The following is a 23,315-nucleotide window of genomic DNA, read 5'->3' on the forward strand; positions in this document are numbered from 1 at the left end:
GGCCAAAAGCTTAGTGGAAAAGGCAGGGCTCTTCCAAAGAGGAAAAGCTGGCAAACCTTCATTCTGAACCACCCGGACCTCCACAAATCCGAAACACACACACACACACACACACGCACGCACACACACACAAAGCCACAAGGACCATTACATAGCGTCTGCCAGGAAGTGAGGGGAACAAAAACACTCTGGGCCCAAAGAACCGGGATTACCGTGCGAGCGAGCAGGCGAGCGAACGAGTGAGCCACGGCAACGCAAATCAGCTCTACCAATTAACCCTGCCGCCAGGGAGGGAGGGAGGGAGCTGCCCCCGGGAGAAAATGAGAACCAGAGGGACACGCAGAGAGAGAGAGAGAGAGAAATGGACAGAGAGAGAGAGAGAGAGAGAGAGAAAGAAAGAGGCAGGGAAAGAGAGGAATGAGGTAGGGAGGGGGAGAGAGAGAGAGAGAGGAATGAGACACAGAAAAAGAGTGGAGAGAGGACAGAAAGAAAACATTTGGGTAATAAAAAGTAGAAAGTGAAAAAAAAAGCACAATCTGCCACAATGTGACGCACTGGGGATTGGAAGCACACAGTGAAGTCCTTTTGACAGCAGTAGGCGTACCAAGACCGGTCAGAAGGGAACGGTCCTGACAGGAACAGAGACAGACAGCGTGCTAATGGGGCTGACCTTGACACACAGACGCCGACCCGACACACTGAGCCAACAGCAGCCCAGTCAGTACCAGTGACCGTTTCACCTGTGCAGGCCACAGCAGCAGGATGACTGGACAGGAACCAGAGTCGGGGAACCAAGCTAAGAGTAGCAGGAGGAACAGAGAGCGAGAGAGGGAGAGAAAGACAGAGAAAGAGAGAGAGGGAGAGAGGGAGAGACAAAGAGAGGGGGAGAAAGACAGAGAGAGAAAGAGAGAGAGAGAGGAGAGACAAAGAGAGGGGGAGAAAGACAGAGAGAGAAAGAGAGAGAGAGAGGAGAGACAAAGACAGGGAGAGAAAGACAGAGAGAAAGAGAAAGAGAGTGAACTGCTGTGCTGTGCTACTGCTCCATCTGCCCTCACAGAGAAGCAAAACAGCTCTCTCTGACATCATGCAGGCCCTGCACTTCACTCTCTGCCTCCTCGTTCATGCAGATGGGCTTTTGGAGGGATGGGAAACTTAAGGAGGAGTTGGACTCGCGTGTCTCTGCGCTGGGACAGGGCGAGCAGAATGACATCACAGGTGGGCCGGACCGAGCCAAAAAAGAAACAGAAAAATGGGGTGGGGACATGAGGGAGGGAAGAAAGAAAGAGGAAGAAAAAAAATAGAAAGAAAGCAAGGAAGAAACAGCCACCCGACTTCCACACCCTCTTCCTTGCCCTCCCCCTCTCTCTCCCTTTCCCTCTTCCTCAAGCCCCTTGCACCCACCCACCCACCCCCCCTTCTCCAACTCCCCATCCATGGTGAAAAAGTTGAGGCTCTGCCGGTGAGAGCTCACTCAGCACGCAGCTAGTCGCCGCTGGAGCTCCAGAGCCATGACCCAGTCCCTGAGCCGCTGAAGCCCACAGCAGAGAGCGCCTGGCTGGGCCGCAGGGCTTCGGGGAAGCACCGACCCAGGAGGGTGGAAATAGACAGAGGAGGACAAACGGAGGAGCAGAAGGGACCCAAGCTGAGCAACGGTAGAGCCACAAGACAAGGGGGCTGCCCAAGCCTGGGGGGGACAGGACATGAGAGTTGTCCAGAGGACCCGCAACGAGGAGAGAGACCGCTGGACCGGGAGATAGCCGGGAGAGGACACGCAGCCAGCTGTGGACCCCTTTTTGTGTTTATCAAGTGTGGAGGAGTGGCAGCTTGAGGGGAACACCAGTTGGAGCAGCTGCACATGTGAGCATCTTCTCACGCAGGCACAGCACTGCCACTAAGGTACGTACTGGTACTGCTACCAGCCCCATCAAACCCCCAGAAACTTTGCCCCCTGCTTCTGCAGCTTGTTGCGCTTCTCCTCTTTCTCTCTCTCTCCCTCTCTCTCCTTTTCTTGCCTCTTTCTCCTTCTGTCTTTTGTGTAGATGGAAAGGTTCCAAAATGAGGTTAGGATGTTCCGTGCCTGAGCTAGCCCACACTGAAATGTTTAGCTGTGCTTTTTAAAATCTTTCTCTCTCCTTTTTTTCCCTCCTGACTATTGGAGCAACAGCAGAAATCCGCATCCCAACATTCCAGAGCGGCTGAGCGCGAGCACTCCAGCCGCTGGGGCGCTCCTGAACGCCTCTCGTTGGATTACCCCCCTTCACTCCGTCCATCCGGAGTCAACTGACAGAGAAAACTAGGGCAAGATCAAAGGCAAACAAGCGAGGGAGACACAGAGACAGAATATCAGAGTTCCCCCCTCCGTGTTTATGGCTTGCCTTCTTCCCTTTCTCTCCTTCTTTCGGGGCAAACTGAAGGGCCGAGATGGGAGCGATTTGGAGAATGTGGCTCGGGGGTTAGGGCACGGACAGCACTCTAACGTGGCTGGAATCTGCCTGAGACACGTTGCCTGTTCTCTCACAGCCATATTGTGGGGCCCGAGATTGACCGTGTGCGTGCTAGTGTGTGTGTGTGTGTGTGGTGGGGGGTTTGTTCCATACAGGGTCACTTGTGTCCTCCGTGTGCATAGAATAGGGGCTCCATTCATGCCGAAGGGCGCTTGTCTGAATAGAAAAAACAAACCCCGAAAGACACAAGGTCACTTTAAGCATTAAAGGCTTCCTGGTGGGAGCAGTGTCCCCGCCACGGACACCCGATATGAGCTCCAGCACATAAAGACCTCCAGCCGTGACACTGAGGGCTTTGAGTGCCGGCTAGGAGGCGCGTCTGTGGCACCATCACCACTTGCGATTAGTCACAGCTTAAAGCCTTTCAATCACTGCATGTCCACTCTGGATTGGTGAGGAGGGCAGGTGATGGTGGCTTAGCAAGCACTGCACTTACTGGTCAATACCTACCAGCAGAAAGGAAGGGAGGTGGGGGAGACCGACATGCAGGGACAGATAGAGAAAGAGAGAGAGAGAGAGAGAGAGAGGGTGAGCAGGAGAGGGCATGAGGATCACAGTAACTAAGATGGAAAAAGGACAGAGAGAGCAAAACAGAGAGAGAGAGAGAGAGAGAGAGAGAGAGAGAGAGAGAGAGAGAGAGAGAGAGAGAGAGAAAGAGAAACACTGTGTGAACTCAGATGGGAAGCATCACACGCTGCGAGTTCACACGCTGCGCTCCCACATGCGGTCTTAATGAGCGCTAATGAACACGACCAAACAGGGTGCGAGTCCCGGGGCCCAGTTCAAAGGAGGAGAGCAGCGGGTCAGCACAAGTTCTCTGTGTCTTCTCAGCACTTTTGTGTACAAACACTGCAGCCATGAGACGCTTCCCTACACGGGAAGGCTACTGGCAGGCCCGTATGTAGAACATTCTGTGCCGGAGCATTTGGCAAAGCAATCACCAACAGCACCTGCGTTAAGACTCAAAAGAGCAACAGCACAGCGGCGGGCCAATCTGGCATAGCAACGAGGAAGGAGACCAATGGTCAATTATCTCAAGTGGTGCCAGTTGCACAAGCCCTCGGAGGAGTTCTGTGCCTCAATAGAAACATTGCATTACCAAAAACAAAACCATTTAACCTGACTAATTGTTTAGATTGGTCTGAAACACTGATTGTGGCTTAGAGTCGACAGGCTTTTCTGCACAATAATGTTGAAAATAATATATAGAGTTCAATCTGAATGCAAAGAAACATCCATGAAAGAATGATTATTAGCCTGATGTCTAATCATGAATGAAGAATAACCATGCAGCGTTTGACCAAAAGAATGTGAATTACGCTTAAATACTGAAAGGTTATGAAAGGAGCCTGTCAGCTTTGTGCAGAAGAATGAGGTCCCTGAGTGAGAGAATCGGAACTGTGAGAAGGAGGGAGGTGAGGGCTAGATGCCTGGGGAGCTGCAACGCCGTATGTCAGGGGCTCCGCTGGCTCTTCTCGGAATCAGACTGGACTTGACTGGACCAAGCCCAGCTGCAGTTGAGACATAGCAGCGGCTCTGGATGCCTCTCTGCCCTAAGCAAAAACAGCCTGTAGCAGCACACGCATATATGGGAATAAACAGGCACGCACACACACGCAGGCACACACACACACCTATTGATCGCATCCCAGCCAACGTCTAAGGCACCATGCTAATCTCTAATGCAACATGCCAACCCTTGCTCTAGAAAAGTAGTTATGCCTAGTAACGTCACCAAAACGTAGCTCTCTTACACTTAAATGTGGAGAGCGAGAGAGATACGGGATTCAATTCAGTCCTAAATTCAGAGAAATGCACCCAGACCTTCAAAACTTTAAGGATCCAAGTCTAAGAATATTATTAGGAGAGAAACAAAAGAGTGCAAGAGTTGCAGCAAGATATATAGATGTTTGCCATTAACAAAGGGAATCACTTCATCAGTGAAGCACATAAACAAGTCAAACACACGCACACGCACACACACACACACAATCCACATCACGTACACACACATACATACCGTTGCAGTAATGCATGATTTATGATGTTTTGTTTTCTTTCTTTACACACTACTACGTACATGTATGCTTTGGCAATACAAACTGTATTTTTTTGTCATGCCAATACAGCTCCATTGAATTAAAAAATTGAGACATAAGAGAGAGGGAAAGACAGTGAGAGACAGAGAGAGAGAGAGAGATAGTGAGAGAGAAAGAAAGAAAGAGAGACAGAGAGAAAGAGAGAGTGAGGGAGAAAGTGAGAGCGAGAGAGAAAGAGACAGAGAGAGAGGGACAGAGAGAAAGAGAAAGAGTGAGTGAATAAGTGCAATCCATATTAAAGTGAGCAGCTGTGAGAGCAGCAAATGCCGATTTTCCAGAGGGGTGCAAAGACTAGGACAGACGTGCCGTTTCCCTGGTAACTGCTATGTTTGGGGATAGAAACATAAATGCCTCTAGCTGCCAGTATACAAACAAGCGTGTAGACAGACACACACACACACACACACACACACACATACATAAGTTACACACACATACACTTAAATGCACACTTTCCCAACTCATAGGTTAAACTTCCACAAAACTGCTGGCGGTCCCTATGACCGCAGCCGCAACATGGAACACACACACGCCTGCCAGTACATAAACACACAGACCTTTGTCCTGGCTCTTCAATAGACCACAAGAGGTTTACCTACCAACCACACACACACACACACACCTGTATATGTACATGGAAATTGGTCTCCCCCTCTTCTATGTCCGTCAGTCACTTATGGGAGCCATTCATCATCGTTTTACAAATCGTTAACACACCCTCCCCAATCTCCATAAACTTACATGAGCCGCTACGCCTGCTGAAAGAGAGGTGGAAACTCTCTTGACCCTCGAAGGATGCGTGTGCACACACACATATTCACACGGGGGCGCGTACACACACACACACACACACACACACACTTCTCATCCATGTCAGTGATGGCCCTCTCACACCGGACATGCCCTTGCATAGCATCATGTGAGGAGTTGACACGGCTCATTCGCGGGGCATTTAGATTCTCAAACTAAATAAATAGACTGACAAACAAATCCATGAGCTGGCCCCCTCTTTCTTCCTCGGCCGCTGCTGCAGCCTGATTGGAACCATGTGGGCTGACCGCTCCGGTAGCGCCGTAGCAAATGCAAATGTCGTGGAGCGGAGCGGGGTGGGGGTTTGGTTTTGAGGTGAAGGCTTTGGCTGAAAGAGCCACAGGTTTATGCTGCTAAACCCCCCACAAGAGGTTCCAGCTTATTATGGCTTTGGCAGTTGGTGTGGGTGGGTGGGGGGATTGGCTGCTGTGTTTTACAGCGGCCAACGGAGTTAGATTCGAACGGCTGATGCTGATGCTACCCAGAGCCCCTAAGAACCCCCAAGGGTACGCTCCAGCTCTCCAGCTTCGGCCGACTCGCTGGACTCCCCACGCGCTGCTGCCCCGCCATCTGCAACAGTTCCACCCTTCACCCAGGCCTGTAATTTCATCCATTTCATCCGAGGGGAAAAGGGGGAGGTGGGAACTGGGGAGGCAGAGAGAGAGAGAGAGCCCTACAATAAATAACAGATGAAAGGTGGTAAGAGAAAAGGGGTGCTAGGTACCTGGGTTTCACAGAGTATTCCAGAGTCTAATTGAGTTTCAGAGGTGGAGAGAAACCGAGAGAGAGAGAGAGAGAGAGAGAGAGAGAGAGAGAGAGAGAGAGACAGACAGAGAGAGAGAGAGAGAGAGAGAGAGAGACACACACAAGACATTACCTTGAGCTGAGACTGCAAAAAGTGCCCTGACAGTAAACAGATGCATGGGGGCCCACAGCCATGATTTAATTAATAACACCAACTACTATCTGCAATATGTAAAGCTCAGGAGTTTTCAGTGGCAGCCAAGCTTCGTCATCAGTTTGCATGTGTGAGAAGGCATGCCTGAACACATCACCAAGTGTGAGTGTGTGAGAATGAAGTCAGACTGCTTGGTATTCTCAACCAGGCCAGCTTTTCTAAAAAAATCAATACATGCTTTCCTCTTCTTCACACACTTAATTCAGCACATGCGATCACATGCACGCATACACACACAGTGCTGCATTGAGTGTGTTATACTGTGAGGGCATCTGTTTATGGACCTGCCGATGTGGCGGCGGAGGTGAAAGAGGTTACACCCAAAACATAGTCTCTTTCCCTCACACACACTCACACACACACACTCAATAGGATTAGGAAGTTCATTTGGAGCCAGACACAGATTTACTCAAAAGAGCCGGTGGCAAAAAAAAAAAAAAAAAAAAAAAAAAAAAAGTTCAGAAGTTCACTTGAGCAGTTTCTGTGAGTTTTCCCCACACCACTGCTCCTGACACAAGACCCAGGGAAAAGAAGACACTTATCTTCCAATACTTTAATAACTTCCAATGATTCTCTACTCTCTCTCTCTCTCTCTCTCTCTCAAGAGTGACGACTCAAACACCAATTATTCCCCCTCAAGTGCTTGTTTGGTCCACCTAATAAATCCACCCCATTTACTCTGGCTCCCGTTCCCGCTGCCAACTCCGCCAACCTCAATTTCCCCTGGCGTGGACGTCCAAGAGAAAGGGGGCCGGCCGATACCCAATCCCACAGCAACTGTAGATCACTCGTAGGCCATGACCTCAGAACTTCTCCTCTACTCATCTTTCCCTCCCTCTCTTCTTCTCCTCTCCTCCTTCCTGCCTCCCTCCATTTCTCCCTTGATTCTTTAATTATGTCATCGCCCTTTCCCAAGGGGGGGAACCCTTCTGATTGAACCAGAGAGCTCTGTGTCAAGCATCCTGCCTTTTTGATCTTTGATCCCCGCTCAGGCTATTGTGCAGTGTCCTTAATTGCTAACATGTTGTACTTGGGTGTCTTTGTGTGTGTGTGTGTGTGTATGTGCACATGTGTGTGTGTGGGTGTGTGTCCATACATCTCCTTCAGGGGTGGTACTGTGAGCATAAAAAAGCGCCACGGTTAAAGATGAGAGGGCGCTGGCTGCCTCGGCGGCTTGGACAGCGGGTCTGAGGTCTGCTGCTCAACAGTAGGGGGCTTTGATTCCACATTAAACCGTCCGTGCTCAGAGATGGCTTGTTTATTACTGCGGGCTATACCCAATGAAACTCTGACATGTCCAGCCGTTATGCCAGACAATATAACCCCCCCCGCCTCTCTCTCTCTTCCCTCTCTTATCCTTCAGATTGATGGATGCGTTTGGTGTGTCTGTGTGTATGGACATGTGAGTGTGTACTGGCCCGGTCCACTTGGACCAGCCTTGGGAAAGTCTGACTGCCAGATGTGGGGAGCACTGATATTTTTAAAGGCTGGGAAATACATTGGCCATTCGAGAAAAAAAAAAAAAAACAGAATCGATTTTTTTTTTTTTTTAGCCTAAAATCCACTCAACTTCGTCTTTTCCCTTTATCCTTGTCTATCAAAACACTCAGAATTATTGTTATCCTAAGTGGGTTTACAATGCAGACAGACAGGGCCAGAACGTTTGGGTCCAAGGGGGAATACTCAGAGTTAAAGGTTCTGAAAAAGGACCTTTAAAGCTGATCACAGGCTGCAACCTCCACACAACAAGAACACTTACACAAGGATCATATTTTCAATTTCTAAATTTCAATTTCAAAATTTCTTCAGCTATGAGGTTAATACATGAGGGCAGTTAATATGGTATTATTATGGTTTTGGTTTTTTAACTTCCCTAAAACACTGCTCTGCGGTTTATACACAATGTGACTAAATCACAGGAAATTACTGTATTACTGTATTTACTGTAATTCACTGTACTGAATGAGGAGTCAGAGTGGCAGGGCAAACATTAATCCTTCAGCAGGGGAATTTTGAACATTCTAACAAAAGATTCTGTTCTGCAACAACTTAAGGTGAATTATTTTTGAATTTCCTCTTGGGGATCAATAAAGTATCTATCTATCTAAGGTTCTAAAATTCCATGTTGAATTCGATGAACCCAGATATTTATCAGAACACTCATTTGGCAACATTCTGGTCACGCTGCGCTGACTGTGTCTGCTGCTCACAGGCTGCAGTCTCCACAAAACACAAACACTTCCACATGGACCATCTTTGCCTTCTGCACTGCAGAACTCCCAGGCTTCCCTTTGAAACTGTTACCACACACAAAACCTCTGTCTGTCTGTGTCTGCTGACGTTTTTGGCCCATCACCAGATGCTGGATGGAAAATAAATTGGCGGTGGGTACGCGCAGACTGTGTTTTTCTGTGTTTTTGCTGGTCCGTCACTGGACTGCTTAGATCTTGGGTTGGTGCAGTCGTTGGGATGGAAGAGAAATCTGCGTGTGGTCTGCAGTGAGCCGTCCCTGTTTACGTTGGAGAGCTGCAGCTCATGTTTTTTGTTGCTCGTCATGTTTGGCAATCACTCCCTTCTTCCGGAAAACACAAGAACCCCATGTTCTCTCTTTCCATTCTTCCATCTCTCCATCTCTCTCTCCCTCTCCGCTGTCAGGTTCACTTCAACACTAAACCCCATTTAATAATAAAACCCAGTTTTCCATGAAAAAAACAGCAAGAAAAAAAATAACATACAGCCCAACAGTTACGTGCCCACTGGGGGGAAAAAAAGTGTGGATAACCAAAACATCACACACACACACACACACACACACACACACACACACACACACACACACACTAGGAGCCGGCACTTGTGAGGCAGTCACAGCCGCGGCAGGCCAAACCGCATCTAAAAGTGGAGGCGGGCGGTGGGCCGGGCAGGCCCCCGAGAGATGGACGGCACCGGAGCGCCGCTATGAGCTCATGCGGAGGCACAGAGGACGCCAGGAACGAGGGCAGACCCTGGCAGTCATCACCTCGCCGCGTCGGTGCCAAGCTGGGGGGTTGAGGCTGTGCTCGGGGGTGGTGGCGGTGGCATCGCGCCAGGTGGAGTCATAGAACCAAAAGAGCAGGACTCGAGAGTGATGAGGTGATGATGACAAAAGCAAACAAGCCACCAAATCCAAATCCAAAATCCCCTCCAAATCTGTTTTTTGTTCACACCACGTTTCACGTTACCAGCACAACACAAGCCTGTCTAGGCCGAGCTGGCAGCTGCACTCTTCGAGAGCGATATAAAGTTTAAAGAGTGGCTTAAAAGAGAAACATGAGGAATGACCGTATAAAGTTCTCTCCCTGAGTTATAGCACATGACACCACGGGATGGAGGTGGATGTGGACTGATTTACGGTACTGATGAGGGGAAGTTGGACTCGTCCAATAATAACTGCACTACAGCTATGTGTGTGCAAGTGTGAGAGTGTGAGAGAAAGAGAGAAAGTGAAAGAAAGAGAGTGTGAGAGAGAGCGAGCATGAGAGAGATTGTGTGTTGCAATAACATATGACTACAGCCACACAGGCCTAAAAGCTTGACTTGTATCACAGTCTGTTATTAATAACTTCTAGAAGGGTAAGCCTCCTCGTTGTGTGATCTTCTGAAGATAAATGTAATCTCCTGTTCTATTTTAATAATAGTGGAAAAAAAGAGCAGGGATATGTCTTGCCCCACTTCCCCCTCTGCAGGCCTTCAACTCTGTAATTCCAGTGCAGAGCTGCACCCTAATATCCCGCCGTGTGCTCCGACTGAGGTACATCTGTTCAGAGTACGCTAGGCGTCCGGCCGGCCGCCCTAGCCAAAACTATTCACATCGCTCTGCCCCCCACCTCCCCTCCCCCGCTCGCTGTCTTCCTGTCAACCCCACTCCCCTCCTCTCCATCCCCCAATGCTCTCAAAAAGATGTTGTAAAAAAACAAAAACGCGGGCCCAACAGTTGTTTGACATCGTCCCAACCTCAGCCTAATTTCCACTGGATTGGCTGTCAGGGTGAATTAGGCGGAGGCTGCCTGGTCTCGGTTGCAGAAGGCCATGGGTCTGCAGCATTACATCAGTGTTGATCAGCGGGCTGGACGCGAGGACTCAGAGTTGTGTCTTTCCCATGAAGTCAGTTCTAGGCCAGGCCGTCGTGTTCACCTGGTCGGGCCAAGCGGATTTTGTTTTTGACCCACTTTTACCGTTTCCAGTTCTTCATCAATGTCCTCATCTACTCCGAACCCCCAGCCTTGCATGCACCAACTGCCCACACCTCCCTCCCTCCTCTCTGCCCCCAAACTTTCTTTCCACTTTCTTTCTCTTGCTGTGTTCAAATGTGCACGTCTTTATGTGTTTAAAGGGGTACATGTACAAGGAGATGACGTGTGTGTGTTTCGATAGAGCAACGGTTAGACTTGTAGGGATGCTTTCAACACAGTTTATGACAAAAACTGTCTTTGATGCTTACACCTAAACCACGGCCAACTAAGATGCTGTGGCAGAATGAAAGGGGTGAAACAGACGGGCTGAGTCAGAGAAAAGTGAAGGACGTGGCGAGAATGATAAGAGGCTTTAAGTCTAAGGGGGTGGTGGGGGGGTACAGATGCAGTGTGCGTTTCGGCAGGGAAATGCATGGAAAGCTCCCTGAATTAAGGCCAACTGACAGGCAAGAAAAGGCTTGGTGAGAGAGGGGAAGGAAAGAAGCTCTTGACTGAAACTGAAGGGCTACTCAGGAGTAAGTCACTTATGAGCCTCCCTTCAAAGTTTCTAATTTCCCCTGAGCCTTTCAAAACATTCTCTTCATCTCAACTTTTCCTCAGACTGGAGGAGAAAAGCACAACGGGGCCTGTGGCGGCTCAGTCTGCAGAGGTTCCCGTTCGCCGGCGACCAGAAGCCTTTCTTGTTCACGTGTCTTGGGGTGCGTGCACGCGATGGAGCACGCAAAGAGTGTGTTTGTGTGTGTAAGAGGGGTTCACCAGGGGTGCTGTGCACGTGCTCGCATGCCTGACCTCAGAGTCCAGAACCTGGAATGCCTTTCATGTGAACCTCGGCGGGAAAAGAGCCTGCGCTTTCAATTCCACTCGGTGCCCCAGAGGAAACACGGATCACGCCGCGCCAAAGAGCCGAGCTGGAGCGGGAGCGTGATGGGGACAGGAGAAAGGCACTAAGGGAGAAGATGTGTACACTCTGCATGTACGCGGCTTCCAACTAAAGCACGAGGGAGAGGGCCAGAGAAAGAGGAATAAAAAGCAACTTTGAGGGGGAGGAAAGAGAGAGAGAGGAACGACAGATTAAGAGTGGAAAGGGATAGCAAAAAAAGGGAGGGAGCAGGGGAATATTGAGGATGGATGGTGAGAGATTAATACGGACAACCAGACACTGTCTGCGTACGGCCTCCTGACTTCTATGGTAAAGTCATCAAGGACTGGAGGGGTCACTGAGGATAGTTACAGAACAGTAACAGAATACTACATCCACTGAGTGGGCTGTTCACATTGCTTGCAGGGCATAGTGTTCAGAGCAGCCCAACCCCCAAAATGAAAACACACTGTATCAGGAGTAGCCATCAACAACATTATTGCTATGAAAGGAAAACTTTAGACGTCAAAAACGTCTGTGCACACGTAACATTTCACAACAGCAGCTGTGCTAAATCAATCAGACGGGAGTATATACCGACTATCTGTTTCCATGAAAGCAGATAGATAATTAGCAGTCAATACTTTCTGCACGGCTTGGCTCTTGAGGGAGAATTGGAGAAGCAATTATCTATGCAAGCAAAACATCCAGGCCGTCCCTCCAGAGCCAAGCCGACGAAGACGACGAGCCCAGAGCCCCAGTTTCTTGCTTCTGCAGCTTGAGCCAGGACACTGATCTAGTTTTTAGGAGCCAATACAATGAAAGAGACTGGTATGCATGGGTGTGTGTGGCTGATGCGGTATGTGTGTGTGTGTGTGTGGCTGATGTGTTGTGTGTGTGTGGTGTAAGGCTGATGTGGTGTGTGTGTGTGTGTGTGTGTGGCTGATGTGTTGTGTGGTGTATGGCTGATGTGTTGTGTGTGTGTATGTGTGGTGTATGGCTGATGTGGTGTGTGTGTGTAGCTGATGTGGGGGTGGCCTTGGCTGTGTGAAAGAGAACGGGGTAGGGATGATGATGAGCGGGGTTGAGAGGGCCGAGCTGAGGGGGTGACACTGCTGATGAGAAACAGACTCAGCAGGAGGAGAAAGGTGAAACCCAGATTAGAACCGGCTACAGCACAGACAAAAGAGAGAGAGAGAGAGAGTGAGAGAGTGACAGAGAGAGACAGAGAGAGGGGAAGAAAATGAGAGAGAGACAGACAAACAGAAGAGAGAATAAGTACAACGTGGACAGTCCACCTCTTCACCCCAGAACAAATAGGGATGCCAGACAGGGAGCCTGACCGATGTGTCTGAAGGTGCAAATCATTTCTGGCGGCCGAGACACCAAGCTGAGCCCAGAGGATTGCAGGGGGCAAGGGTCACAGGCTTTTTGTTTAACTGAAGTGTCCGAAAAGACACACGCCAGTCCAGCCAGGCTTAAGAGTGTGTGCTCTTGTGTGACAGACAGCGAGAGAGAGAGTGATCGAGATGGAGGGGGAGAGGAAGGATGGGGAAACATTGACAAAGAAGGGGATTAAGATTAGTATGTGATAAGTGCAATGGACTTCTGTGATGACCTAACACACACACACACACACACATCCTGTTTATGTGCACGCCATCCTCACATAATTTATCACCTTTGACTGCACCAATCAGTACCACACAAGTCTCAACACACTATTCATCACATGCAGTCGAGTTTATCCCGGCTTTAGCCGTGTTTACTTCCCAGAAAGTAGACGCGTCACCCCGAGAGAGTCAAGTTCAGGGAACCGTTTCATGTGTTACTCACAGATAACTGGGAATAGAAGTGTTTTCAGCAGTGTTATTGTGATGTTAGAGGTCTCCACACTCCTTTCGTCTGAGAATAACACCTACGTTTCTCTGTGATAGCCTCCCAGTCTTCATCTGCCGGAGTGTCTGTTTGAAACATTCCTTCACCAGAGCCAAAGAGCAGCAATCATCACACTTTTTGTTGACTTGAGGTTTGTCTTTCTTCCCCTCCCTCTTAGGAGAAGCACTCAGCAGAGCTCGCCAGAGGAGAATCGCAGCAGACGGAGACGTGCAAGGACTTCAGGAACAGGAGAGGAGAAGAGTCGGTCATGAGACGAGGGGTGACGTGGTGGCTCTGTGCCACGCTCTGTCTGTCCGCTTGGGGCTTTGCCCGCGCTAGCCGGGCGAGTCAACACCCGTTGCAGACGATGCGGCGGCAGCGGAGAGCGGCCAACGACGACGCCAACAAGAAGTGCAGCTACACCTTCCTGGTGCCGCAGCAGCGGATCACAGGGCCCATCTGTGCCAGTGCCACGGGGCCCGAGCCGGACAAGGAGCGCGTGACGCGCATGGACATCTCGGACCTGCGCGAGGTGCTCAACAAGCAGCGTCGCGAGATCGAGACGATGCAGCTGGTGGTGGACGTGGACGGCAACCTGGTGAACGAGATGAAGCTGCTGCGCAAGGAGAGCCGCAACATGAACTCGCGCGTCACGCAGCTCTACATGCAGCTGCTGCACGAGATCATCCGCAAGCGCGACAACTCGCTCGAGCTGGCGCTGCTCGAGAACCGCGTGCTCAACGCCACGTCCGAGATGCTGCGGCTGGCCTCGCGCTACCGCGAGCTGGAGGTGCGCTTCGGCCTGCTGGCCGGCGTCGTCAACAACCAGTCGGCGCTCATCGCGGTGCTGGAGGACCGGTGCCTGCAGGCGTACGGCGGCGGACGCCACGAGCTGCCTGCCGTGCCCCCGCTGGTGCAGGTGGTGCCAGAGAGCCTTCCGGTCAACAGCGGGCGCTTCACTAACGAGATTCAGCGCGTCCACAACCGCGCGCTACCCCGCGGATCGCGCATGGACCCACCGCCCACACTCAGTCCTGTCGGAGTGCCACCACCAACACTCAGCACTGAAGGTAAGGACGGCACATGGGGATATGGGTGGTCAAGGTCTAGACCAGAACATGGGGTTTCATTAGTACAAAGTGACCATGACTGAAAATTGACTGTAAAAAGACCGAAAACGAGGCAATTTCTACCCCAAAGCTATGATTTCAGAACAATTATTGAACAGAACAATAGACTGCTGAATGGTCAAAGGATAATGCTCTTGAAATAGGCCATCTGAAACTTCACGGATGCACATTATAGTATTCAAGCTATGCAGCACAACAACAGCCAACACTGGATGAAATGTAGCGATAAATAATATGATTTGCAGGTGGGCTTACAAACCTTCACCATGATCTTCAAAGATGTTGGCAGTGAAAAGGCATGGAACAGACCCTGTCAACAATTTTCTACTAAAGTAAGGGAGGGTAGGCCTATTGGAGGAGATGGACTCCTCTCTCCACCCAGACCCCATTCCAAACTGCATCTGATCTGTGTAACGTTTTAAGGGGCCCTGATTGATGCGGCATTCCAGGTCCTGGCACCAGAAGAGGAGAGAATGGGGCTCAAACATTCCTCAGCTTAAACCTCTCTGCCTCTCTTCATCCATCTCGCTCTCCCTCCCTCCCTGTCTGTCTTCTTTGCTCTTCACTCTTTCCCTCTCTTCTCTGCGTAGGCCAGAGACAGGGTCTCAGGCAGGAGAGGAAAGGAGAGCAAAGCAGAGCACGCTAACCTGCCAGCTCTAGATCTGCCCTTGACAGGCTCAGATATATGGCAGGGATTAGGGCCAACCAGGGGCTGCAGTCCATCACGGGTGAGAGTGGAGAGAATAGTAGGCAAGGTTGTGTGTGTGTGTGTGTGTGTGTGTGTGAATGGGAAAGGGAGCTGAGATAAAACAGGGAGAGAAGGAAGGAAAGGAGTTGAGATGGTGGCCAACCTGCAGGCCATTACTGGCAGCAATGGCTGTAGCGATGCCTTTTAAAAACCAACTGGAGAAGAAGGGAGGCTGGTGATCCAGAGAGAGAGAGGTCAGTTATAAAAAGAAAGAAAGAAAATAAAATGGAGAGAGACAGAGAGAGAGAGAGAGAGACTGATAGAGAGAGATCACTGGAGAAGTGCCCAGAACTCTGTGTGCGTATGTGAGTGCACTTTTGAAGAAAAAAAAAAATTCCAAAAACATCTACTGATAACTGGGACAGTGATGTAGTGGATGTACAACACACATTAAGCAGCAAAATGCACTCTGCGGCTGCTGACCAGCTAAGTCATTCATAACCAGGACACACACAAAAACACACACACACACACACACACACACACGAGGGAACAATCAAAATAGTCCGCAGCCAGTCATCTTAGCATGAAATCAATTTTCAAGGCTGTAAAGCCTTCTGGGAAGAGGGGTCCACAGAATAAGTTAGCAAGATGTTGTGTCTGCGAGTGATAGCAGGCCTCAGCATCAGCATTCATGTTGGAGGGTGTTGGAGGGGCTAAGCAGGAAAAACATGAATATGTAATCTCTGGCAACACTGATAGGACATTATTAGTGCAAACAAAATAGACAGAGTAAACTTTTTGGCAGGCAGTCCAATGCAATGTCTGGATCTGGATTGAGTCTTTGGTTCTAAGAGACGAATCACAGCTGAAAAGCTTGAAAAGGATTTGTGTGTAAAGCCTTGCATCATAATATGATTATATATTATAGTAAACACCATACCATCCCCCTGTGGTCATCACAGGAAGCATTCATGTACAGTACATCTCAAACCTGTCTGCCATCTGCAGTTGGTTTCCTTCCTAACCTTACAAACACACACACACACGCACACATTACACTGCGGAAGAGTCAGTCCAGACCCAAATTCACAGGGTTGGTTTCTACACATAAAAATGAGCTGACATGTTGGTCTGACTGATGGATCTGAACAAGCAGCAACTGGATGGCTTGAGACCCCTGACAGCGGAATTCTCTAACACCTCCTGAGATGAGAGCAGAGTGGACCAGCATGCAGTGGGGGGTCCTGCTCATGTGCAGCATACGACTCATACGGATCTGTCTGGCGCGGTTCCACGCACCGCCCTGCGTAAGTCGTCTGGAGACGATCCAGACTTCCATGCCGGTCCCGTCTGAACCACATCACTCACAGCAGTGTGGCATATTTCCTGCTAAGCCTCCTCTTCCTCGAACAGAGATGATATTGTGTAACGAGTTAAAAGGAAGGAGCGTCTGAGAGGTCACAAGGTTTGGGGAGAGAAAAAGAAAGAAAGGGAAAAAAAGAGAGGGGGAAATGTGGAAGGGGAAAGAAAGGATGGGGAACTTTCTTTCCACCCTTTGTCAGATAGATTCGACCCTTTGTCAGATAGATTCGACCCTTTGTCAGATAGATTCGACCACAATGCACAGTGGGGAAGGTGGACACACAGGTATGAGGGTACAGACCATGGCTGGGCTCCAAATCAAAGCTGAATTAGCAAAAAGAACACTAAACGTGCGCTTGCAGTGAAGAGAACTGGGCACTTAAGAAAACACCAAATTAAAGGCTTCTCCTGGCTTTCATCTCTGTGCACGCCATCTAGGTCTTTTTCATAGTCATCACGTCTGCAATCTAACTGAAGCAGATAGTTCATGGCGTCTAGGTCTGCATGCGTCTGTGATTTTATGCGCGAGTGTGAGTGTGTGAGTGTGTGGTGCACGGTAGGGGTGAGAGCTTTCTCTCTCAGTGTTTGTCATGGCCTAATCATAGACCCTGATTAGAAGCTGGGACACGGATCACCACATTTCAGGAAACTCTACACCCCTCCTCTCTAATTCCCCGCTGCTCTACTGGAACTCGACATTTTCCTATAGTCCCAGCCCAAGAAAAATATGAGCAAGAACTGAAAAAAAAAAAAAAACAAGGACAGAGATGAATGAAGATAAACAAGTCTGTTTCATCTCCTGCTGCGAGATTGGAAGGATCCAAATATCATTTGTCTCATATTCCACCTCTCAGCTGAAGTCCAAACCAGAAAACGGTCTTCGGTTACTCTCGGTCGCTTTCCCCTGACCGCGTAGACCAACCTTGGTCGCTTCTGGTCTACCTAAACACACACTGAGGCTGGTCGGGGATTAAGGCTCTTCCTCAGCCTGGCGGATCAGCCCCTGCGGTGTGTTTCTATGTCTGCTGGGTCGATGGCACATCACACTAGCTCCCCGTCCCAGCCAATGCAGCAGCATGGGTGCAAATGAAGACAAATCTCTTCTAAACAAACAGGAGCTGAGGGAGAGTCAGGGTTTCAGGTGCACCTCAAGAAACTACAGGGGGGTGGAGGGTGGGGGGTCCTCCTCCAGCTGAGGAAACCGCCTCCTTTCTCCTCACCTCCACATCTCAACCTTGACTAGTACAAAGACTTTCTTCAGACGAGAGCTCGACGTTTAAATGTGTGCCAAGTGAACGGCTGCTCTGGGAGACCTCGCTTTGAGGGTGTGTGTTTGCACAGCGGGCTTGGGGATACACCCACATCCTGGCCACCTCAGTGGCTCCAGTAGGGATCATTGAGCAGGAGCCAACTCACACACACCCCGACCTCTCACACACACACACACACTTCATCCCACTCCTCAGCATGCTTCACTATTCCAGAACCAGATTATGATCTTCACAAGGGAGGGCCGACAAGCATGTTCACTGGCGGCATTGCAGGCGAGCTGGGCTGCCGATCTAGAGTGGGTACTTACGTCTGAGCTGACATTTCTGGCTCTCTGACTACATGGATGGCAGCACAGCCAAGCCACTGCCAGGGTACACTGTTGCGAAAGTTTTTTTTTTTTTTAGCCGTTTGGCATCGTACTTAAAGCGAACCTGAAATGCCACCTGAGGTGCAACAGTAGTAATAAATGTATGCAAGTAGTCTTCCAGAGAGTCATTAGATGTGACCTTAGAAATGGTGGGAGGCTCGGATAAAAAGCACAGTGAACACATTTGGCACTCAAACATAAATGCCTTCACCTTCAATTTCACTTTGAGGCTTTGGACAGGTACTTAGCAAGAGAAGTCTCTCCAACTTCTGCCTAGCCAAAGAAGAGAGCGGAGGAGGAAATAAAGCCTCACGTGCAGGATGAGGCTGAGCAGTCATTTTTCGCCTAGCACCTATTAGTCAACCTGTCATAGGTCAGCTGCAGGCCATCTGAACCAAGAATAAATCTGCATGCCAGATGAGTTGAGACCACAAGGTTAGCCCCTTGAGGGCCATGCAATTCAGGAACACTTCAGAAAGTTTCAACTGACTCTATGCAAACCTCCACGTCATGTCTGAAGCATGTGGTTGAACGTTGGTGTTTGGTTGACCTTTTGACCTATCTGTCCTTCCCCCTCACCTCATTGTTCTCCCTTCTTTTTGTTTTGATTTTCTTTCAGGGCCATTCAAGGACTGCTACCAGGTGCGTCAGGCGGGCCACAAGGCGAGCGGGATGTACTTGCTGAAGACCGAGGGCAGCGACCGGCTAATCCAAGTGTGGTGCGAGCACGGTTTGGACAACGGAGGCTGGACCGTCTTCCAGAGGAGAAAAGACGGCTCTGTGAATTTCTTCAGGAACTGGGATAACTATAAGGTAACAGAATCCAAAGGAATGGTAGAAAATGTCATTCCAGAGTAAACAATTGTAATGGAAATCCCTTACTGTAGCTAGCCCGAAAATGTGGTCGTCTGGATTATGTAGAGTGTACAGAAGTAGTAGCATCATAGTGTGCCCAAAGATTCAGGATACTAAAGGTGCCCGTTACTTGCCCCTACTGAACAAATGGCCCCTGTGCCCCATCTCGTTCTGAGCACCTCAACCCCCACACACACACACCCCCAGGGCTTCTCTCAAGTCATCAGTCCCATCATCTACTGTAGCATCTCCTTTTCCGACCTTCCAGGCTCTTGGATACTAATCCAAATCAGCCCTTTCGTCCTAATGAGGGTCTATCTGCACGATCAGTGTAAACATCCTGGGCAGGATAAGGGCTATTTCAGGAAAGCCTCTGGACTCCAGGCTCGATCCTAAACGTCTTTGGTTACATAACCCTGCGCTGTCAGCACATCCTGAAGCACTTTCACAGAGGTTCCTTCCAAACTTCAGAGAAAACCACAAATACAGCAAGACCACTGAGATCGCCCAGAAACCATAAACCACCGAGCACCAGGGCTCCCTGAAACTGGATCGGTCTCAGGGGCGTGTGGGAGGGAGATGGGCGGCAGTGTGGCTGTGCTAAGGCTTCACTCCCGCATTAAGAGAGAGATGAGGTGGGAAGAGCTACACGCCAGAAGCTGGTGTCAGTCCCCCTACATACATCTTCTCTTACCTTAGTAGGACCCGCGTCAATGTGTACACGTGCGCGTGGTGTGGCATTGCAGAGCAGACAGGCCCACCCACAGTAACCCTTTGGAAAAACCCTGGAAGAGCTTGGACAAATAAACACCACGTATTTACATATGGTGTTTAATTCTAAACATTAAGATATTATATAAGTAAACACTGCATAGAAAAACACTGCCTACCATCTGGCCGCGCTTGTAAAAACATTATAATAGGGGAGCACTAAGGCGTTGTGGTGGACTTGGAGCTGAGATTACCAAGATGTGTGTTGTGAGGTTTACAGAAGGTGCTTAGAGAGAACACCAGGTATAATGGGCACAGATAGAGCGGGATGCTAAAAGGCTAGTTGAATCCTACTTATTCATAACTACAACCAAGGAAAAGAGCTCCCTAACGCTCACATGGGGCATCGGCGTCTGGAAACGTCTGGAAAGCCCACAGTGAAGCGCTGATGCTGACGCGCCGGGTGAATGTTCACTAATGGTCAGAGCATCCTAATGGTCAGCATGGCCTTGCTGCACACCGCTCTACTGCATGCAATCGACTGCATACAGTAAAGAAAGGGATCTGGTCAATCCAGGCACACACACAGACAAACAAACTACTAGAATAATGCCAGATGACGCAGATCACTACAAATTCACCTCAGTGGAGGGGAACAAGAAACATCACTTCCACACATTATCAGCTGGCGCCAGGAGTGCATTCAATTTAGCCTCGCCCCACTCCAGTTGGAAAACGCCAGCCGGTTTCGCTCAGTAAAACTGCTCGGCGAAAAATCCAATTATTCTCCCCCCTTTTGCTGGCTCGTTCTTCCTTCCACTCATCCTCCGAGACATGAGTTTCTTCAAGCCTGAACGGAGGCCTTGCAGGATCTGTGCACCAGATGAGCCGAGGGAGGGGTTGACTCGGGGAGAATCCAGCTTGGATCGCCACAAAAAGGGCCACATCACTGGGGCACCGCACACACAAAACAGGGCCTCAACACGAGACATTTCCCCTGCCGTCACCCACAAACAATGACTTGAAGACAAAACAATACATGACTAATAACCCCACAGGCACAAACAAAAAGCCCACGCACACAGATGCATCAAGACAGCCTCCAACTCAAATCTATAGGGCCTTTTAAATGGGGGCAGCACTTTCTGTCCCTCAGTTCACAGTGCATCACGACTTACTAAACAGGAAATGGAGCACATCTGCATAGCTCATTGCAATGCACATCCAATTTACAATGTCCAACCACACTTTTGTATCGTGCCTTTTACAGAAGGGCTTTGGGAACATAGATAGCGAGTACTGGCTGGGCCTGGACAACATCTACAACCTGACAAAGCAGGGTGACTACCGGCTCCTGATAGAGCTGGAGGACTGGGTGGGCAAGAAGGTGTACGCCGAGTACAGCAGCTTCCGCCTGGAGTCTGAGAGCGAGGGCTTCCGTGTTCGCCTGGGCACCTATCAGGGCAACGCCGGAGACTCGCTCGGCAGCAACAACGGGAAGCCCTTCACCACACTCGACCGCGACAGGGATGCCTTCTCAGGTAAGAATCCCAGCAGGCCGGGATCTAACTAGCCTGTTATCATACCAAATCCACAGACAGACAGCTTATATTTAGTCAGTTAGTGTAACAGGCACAACTAGTCATTTAAAGACTCAAAATACTCATTGTGGTACAACGTAAAGTGTTAAAGCATCCCTTTCCAAACCCTCTCCTCCACTCTCTCTCCACCTCTGGCAGGTAACTGCGCCCATTTCCATAAGGGGGGTTGGTGGTACAACGCCTGTGGCCAGACCAACTTGAACGGCGTGTGGTACAGTGGCGGTGTCTACCGCAGCAAGTTCCAGGACGGAGTCTTCTGGGCCGACTACGGGGGAGGCTTCTACTCCATGAAGGCCGTCCGCATGATGATCAGGCCGATTGATTAATAGACTTTTCATAAACACTCTTCCACCAGACAGACACACATTCACACAAACACAGACACTCCTCCCTAAAGGCCTCTAAAATCCCTCCTAACACTTACAATCCCTAGTCACATAACTCATGGTTGATGTTAAATTATACAATGCCTTTAAAAAACAAAAAAATAATAGCGCTCCACGTCCTGGGCCTCTCCCACATGGGTCTATGAGGAGGGACGTTTACTCTGGGGGTAGGCCGCGCACACACACACACACACACACACACACACACACACACACACACACACACACACACACACACACACTTGCACAGCGACAGTCCACCTTTGTCTGGTGCTACACACACACTGCATTTTGACACATAGGGGACATGGAGCTGTGGAAAAAGAGAAAGAGAGGGAGAAAACCAACCTTATTCTGTACCATTTGCTTCCAGTCGTTCTCTCCTACGTCTGTTAAAATGTAATCAATACATTCAATCTCCTTTTCTACTCTCTCTTCCTAACTGTTGGATGTCTGCTCACATTCCTTGGTTCATCCATCCAGTTTTCTCCAGTTTTGCCCACTGTCAGTAACTTCTTTCACTCTTAAAGTGGAAGCCCCCGAATGAAATATTTAGTTACAATATGTGCCAGAAGGAAGACACTCTGTAGTGTGTATACAGTATGTTTTTGTTACCCCACAAGCACAAAGAGGACTTGAGAAATCTGTGCCTCTCTGATGTGGAGATGGCTTAGCTAGCGTTTAGTATGTAAATATATGGTACTGTATATTGCTTGTGATTTGTGCAAGTTAATTTAAGGTCTGTGGCTTGTTCAGGTCCATGATGTAAACTGCACCTCATTCAACACTCCCAGTCAGCTATTTATCTTATTTATAAGGATTAAGCAATAGCTCTCTTCTACTTTACTTATTCTGGTTACCATGGAAAGTGTTTTCATGTGTATATGTCACACGAACAACAACATTCCAAATATACATGCATTTCCATGAATAATCCAAATTCTATAGTACAATCACACCAGTAATAACAAGAAAGGACCCACGATAGCATGGAGAGCTAAACAATGCCGAGCTCTCGCTTCTCCGGCCTCACGCGGACGGCCACCTTCTGCTACGCAACACGTGAAGACTATGACTGACCGGAGGTGGAACCTATTAACCGGTGCGGCACCGTCCCCTGCCTTGACGCCAACACCCCGTACTAAAGATGGAAAGAGTACAAAAAAAAAATCTAATAAAACACTCTGCCGTCTCCCATGACTCTTCCTTCTCTCTCGCTCACACACACACACACACACAGTCCACCACTTGCACAGTGGGAGGCAGAGAGTGAGGTTAGGAGAGAACTTGTAGTGAAATAGACACAAGAGAATATGCCACCTTTGTGATGCTTGCTGTACATCATGTCCAATCACATAAAGCAGAATATGTTCTTTGGTTCCAGCTGGCTTTCCCATTACACAACTGATTGGATTGCAATATGATCTCCAGTGAATAAGTGCGCACGCACACATTCACAGCACACACATAGAGAGAGAGAGATGGACAGACAGAACAGGAAAAGCATCAGACAGAGAGATAGAGACAGAGACAGAGAGAGAGAGAGAAGGAGAGAATGGAGGGGTATCGGGGCGACCCTGCTCTGAGTAGTGGCAGGATT

The 23,315-nt window shown here is 49.4% G+C and overlaps 2 protein-coding genes across 7 annotated transcripts in view; one reads left to right on the forward strand and one right to left on the reverse strand.

Annotated features, from left to right (window-relative positions):
* The window catches only part of ralgps2 (Ral GEF with PH domain and SH3 binding motif 2), a 117,754-nt gene that overhangs the window by 22,624 nt on the left and 71,815 nt on the right, over positions 1-23,315 (reverse strand). The gene's annotated exons all lie outside the window — the stretch shown is intronic.
* On the forward strand, positions 1,693-22,907 carry angptl1a (angiopoietin-like 1a). The gene is made up of 5 exons (XM_048253477.1): positions 1,693-1,896; positions 13,519-14,410; positions 18,782-18,975; positions 20,999-21,269; positions 21,468-22,907. The coding sequence occupies exons 2-5, from the start codon at positions 13,609-13,611 to the stop codon at positions 21,653-21,655; spliced, it is 1,455 nt and encodes a 484-aa protein (XP_048109434.1). The 5' UTR covers positions 1,693-1,896; positions 13,519-13,608; the 3' UTR covers positions 21,656-22,907.

This window comes from Alosa alosa, chromosome 9 (assembly GCF_017589495.1).
Source record: "Alosa alosa isolate M-15738 ecotype Scorff River chromosome 9, AALO_Geno_1.1, whole genome shotgun sequence".
In the NCBI taxonomy this organism is placed as follows: domain Eukaryota; kingdom Metazoa; phylum Chordata; class Actinopteri; order Clupeiformes; family Clupeidae; genus Alosa; species Alosa alosa.

Excerpts from the sequence above, each read along its gene's own strand:
- angptl1a (XM_048253477.1), top strand. The coding sequence starts at position 13,609 with ATGAGACGAGGGGTGACGTGGTGGCTCTGTGCCACGCTCTGTCTGTCC. Across the intron at positions 14,411-18,781 it reads ACCAACACTCAGCACTGAAG|GGCCATTCAAGGACTGCTAC; the intron begins GTAAGGACGGCA and ends ATTTTCTTTCAG. Across the intron at positions 21,270-21,467 it reads CGACAGGGATGCCTTCTCAG|GTAACTGCGCCCATTTCCAT; the intron begins GTAAGAATCCCA and ends CACCTCTGGCAG.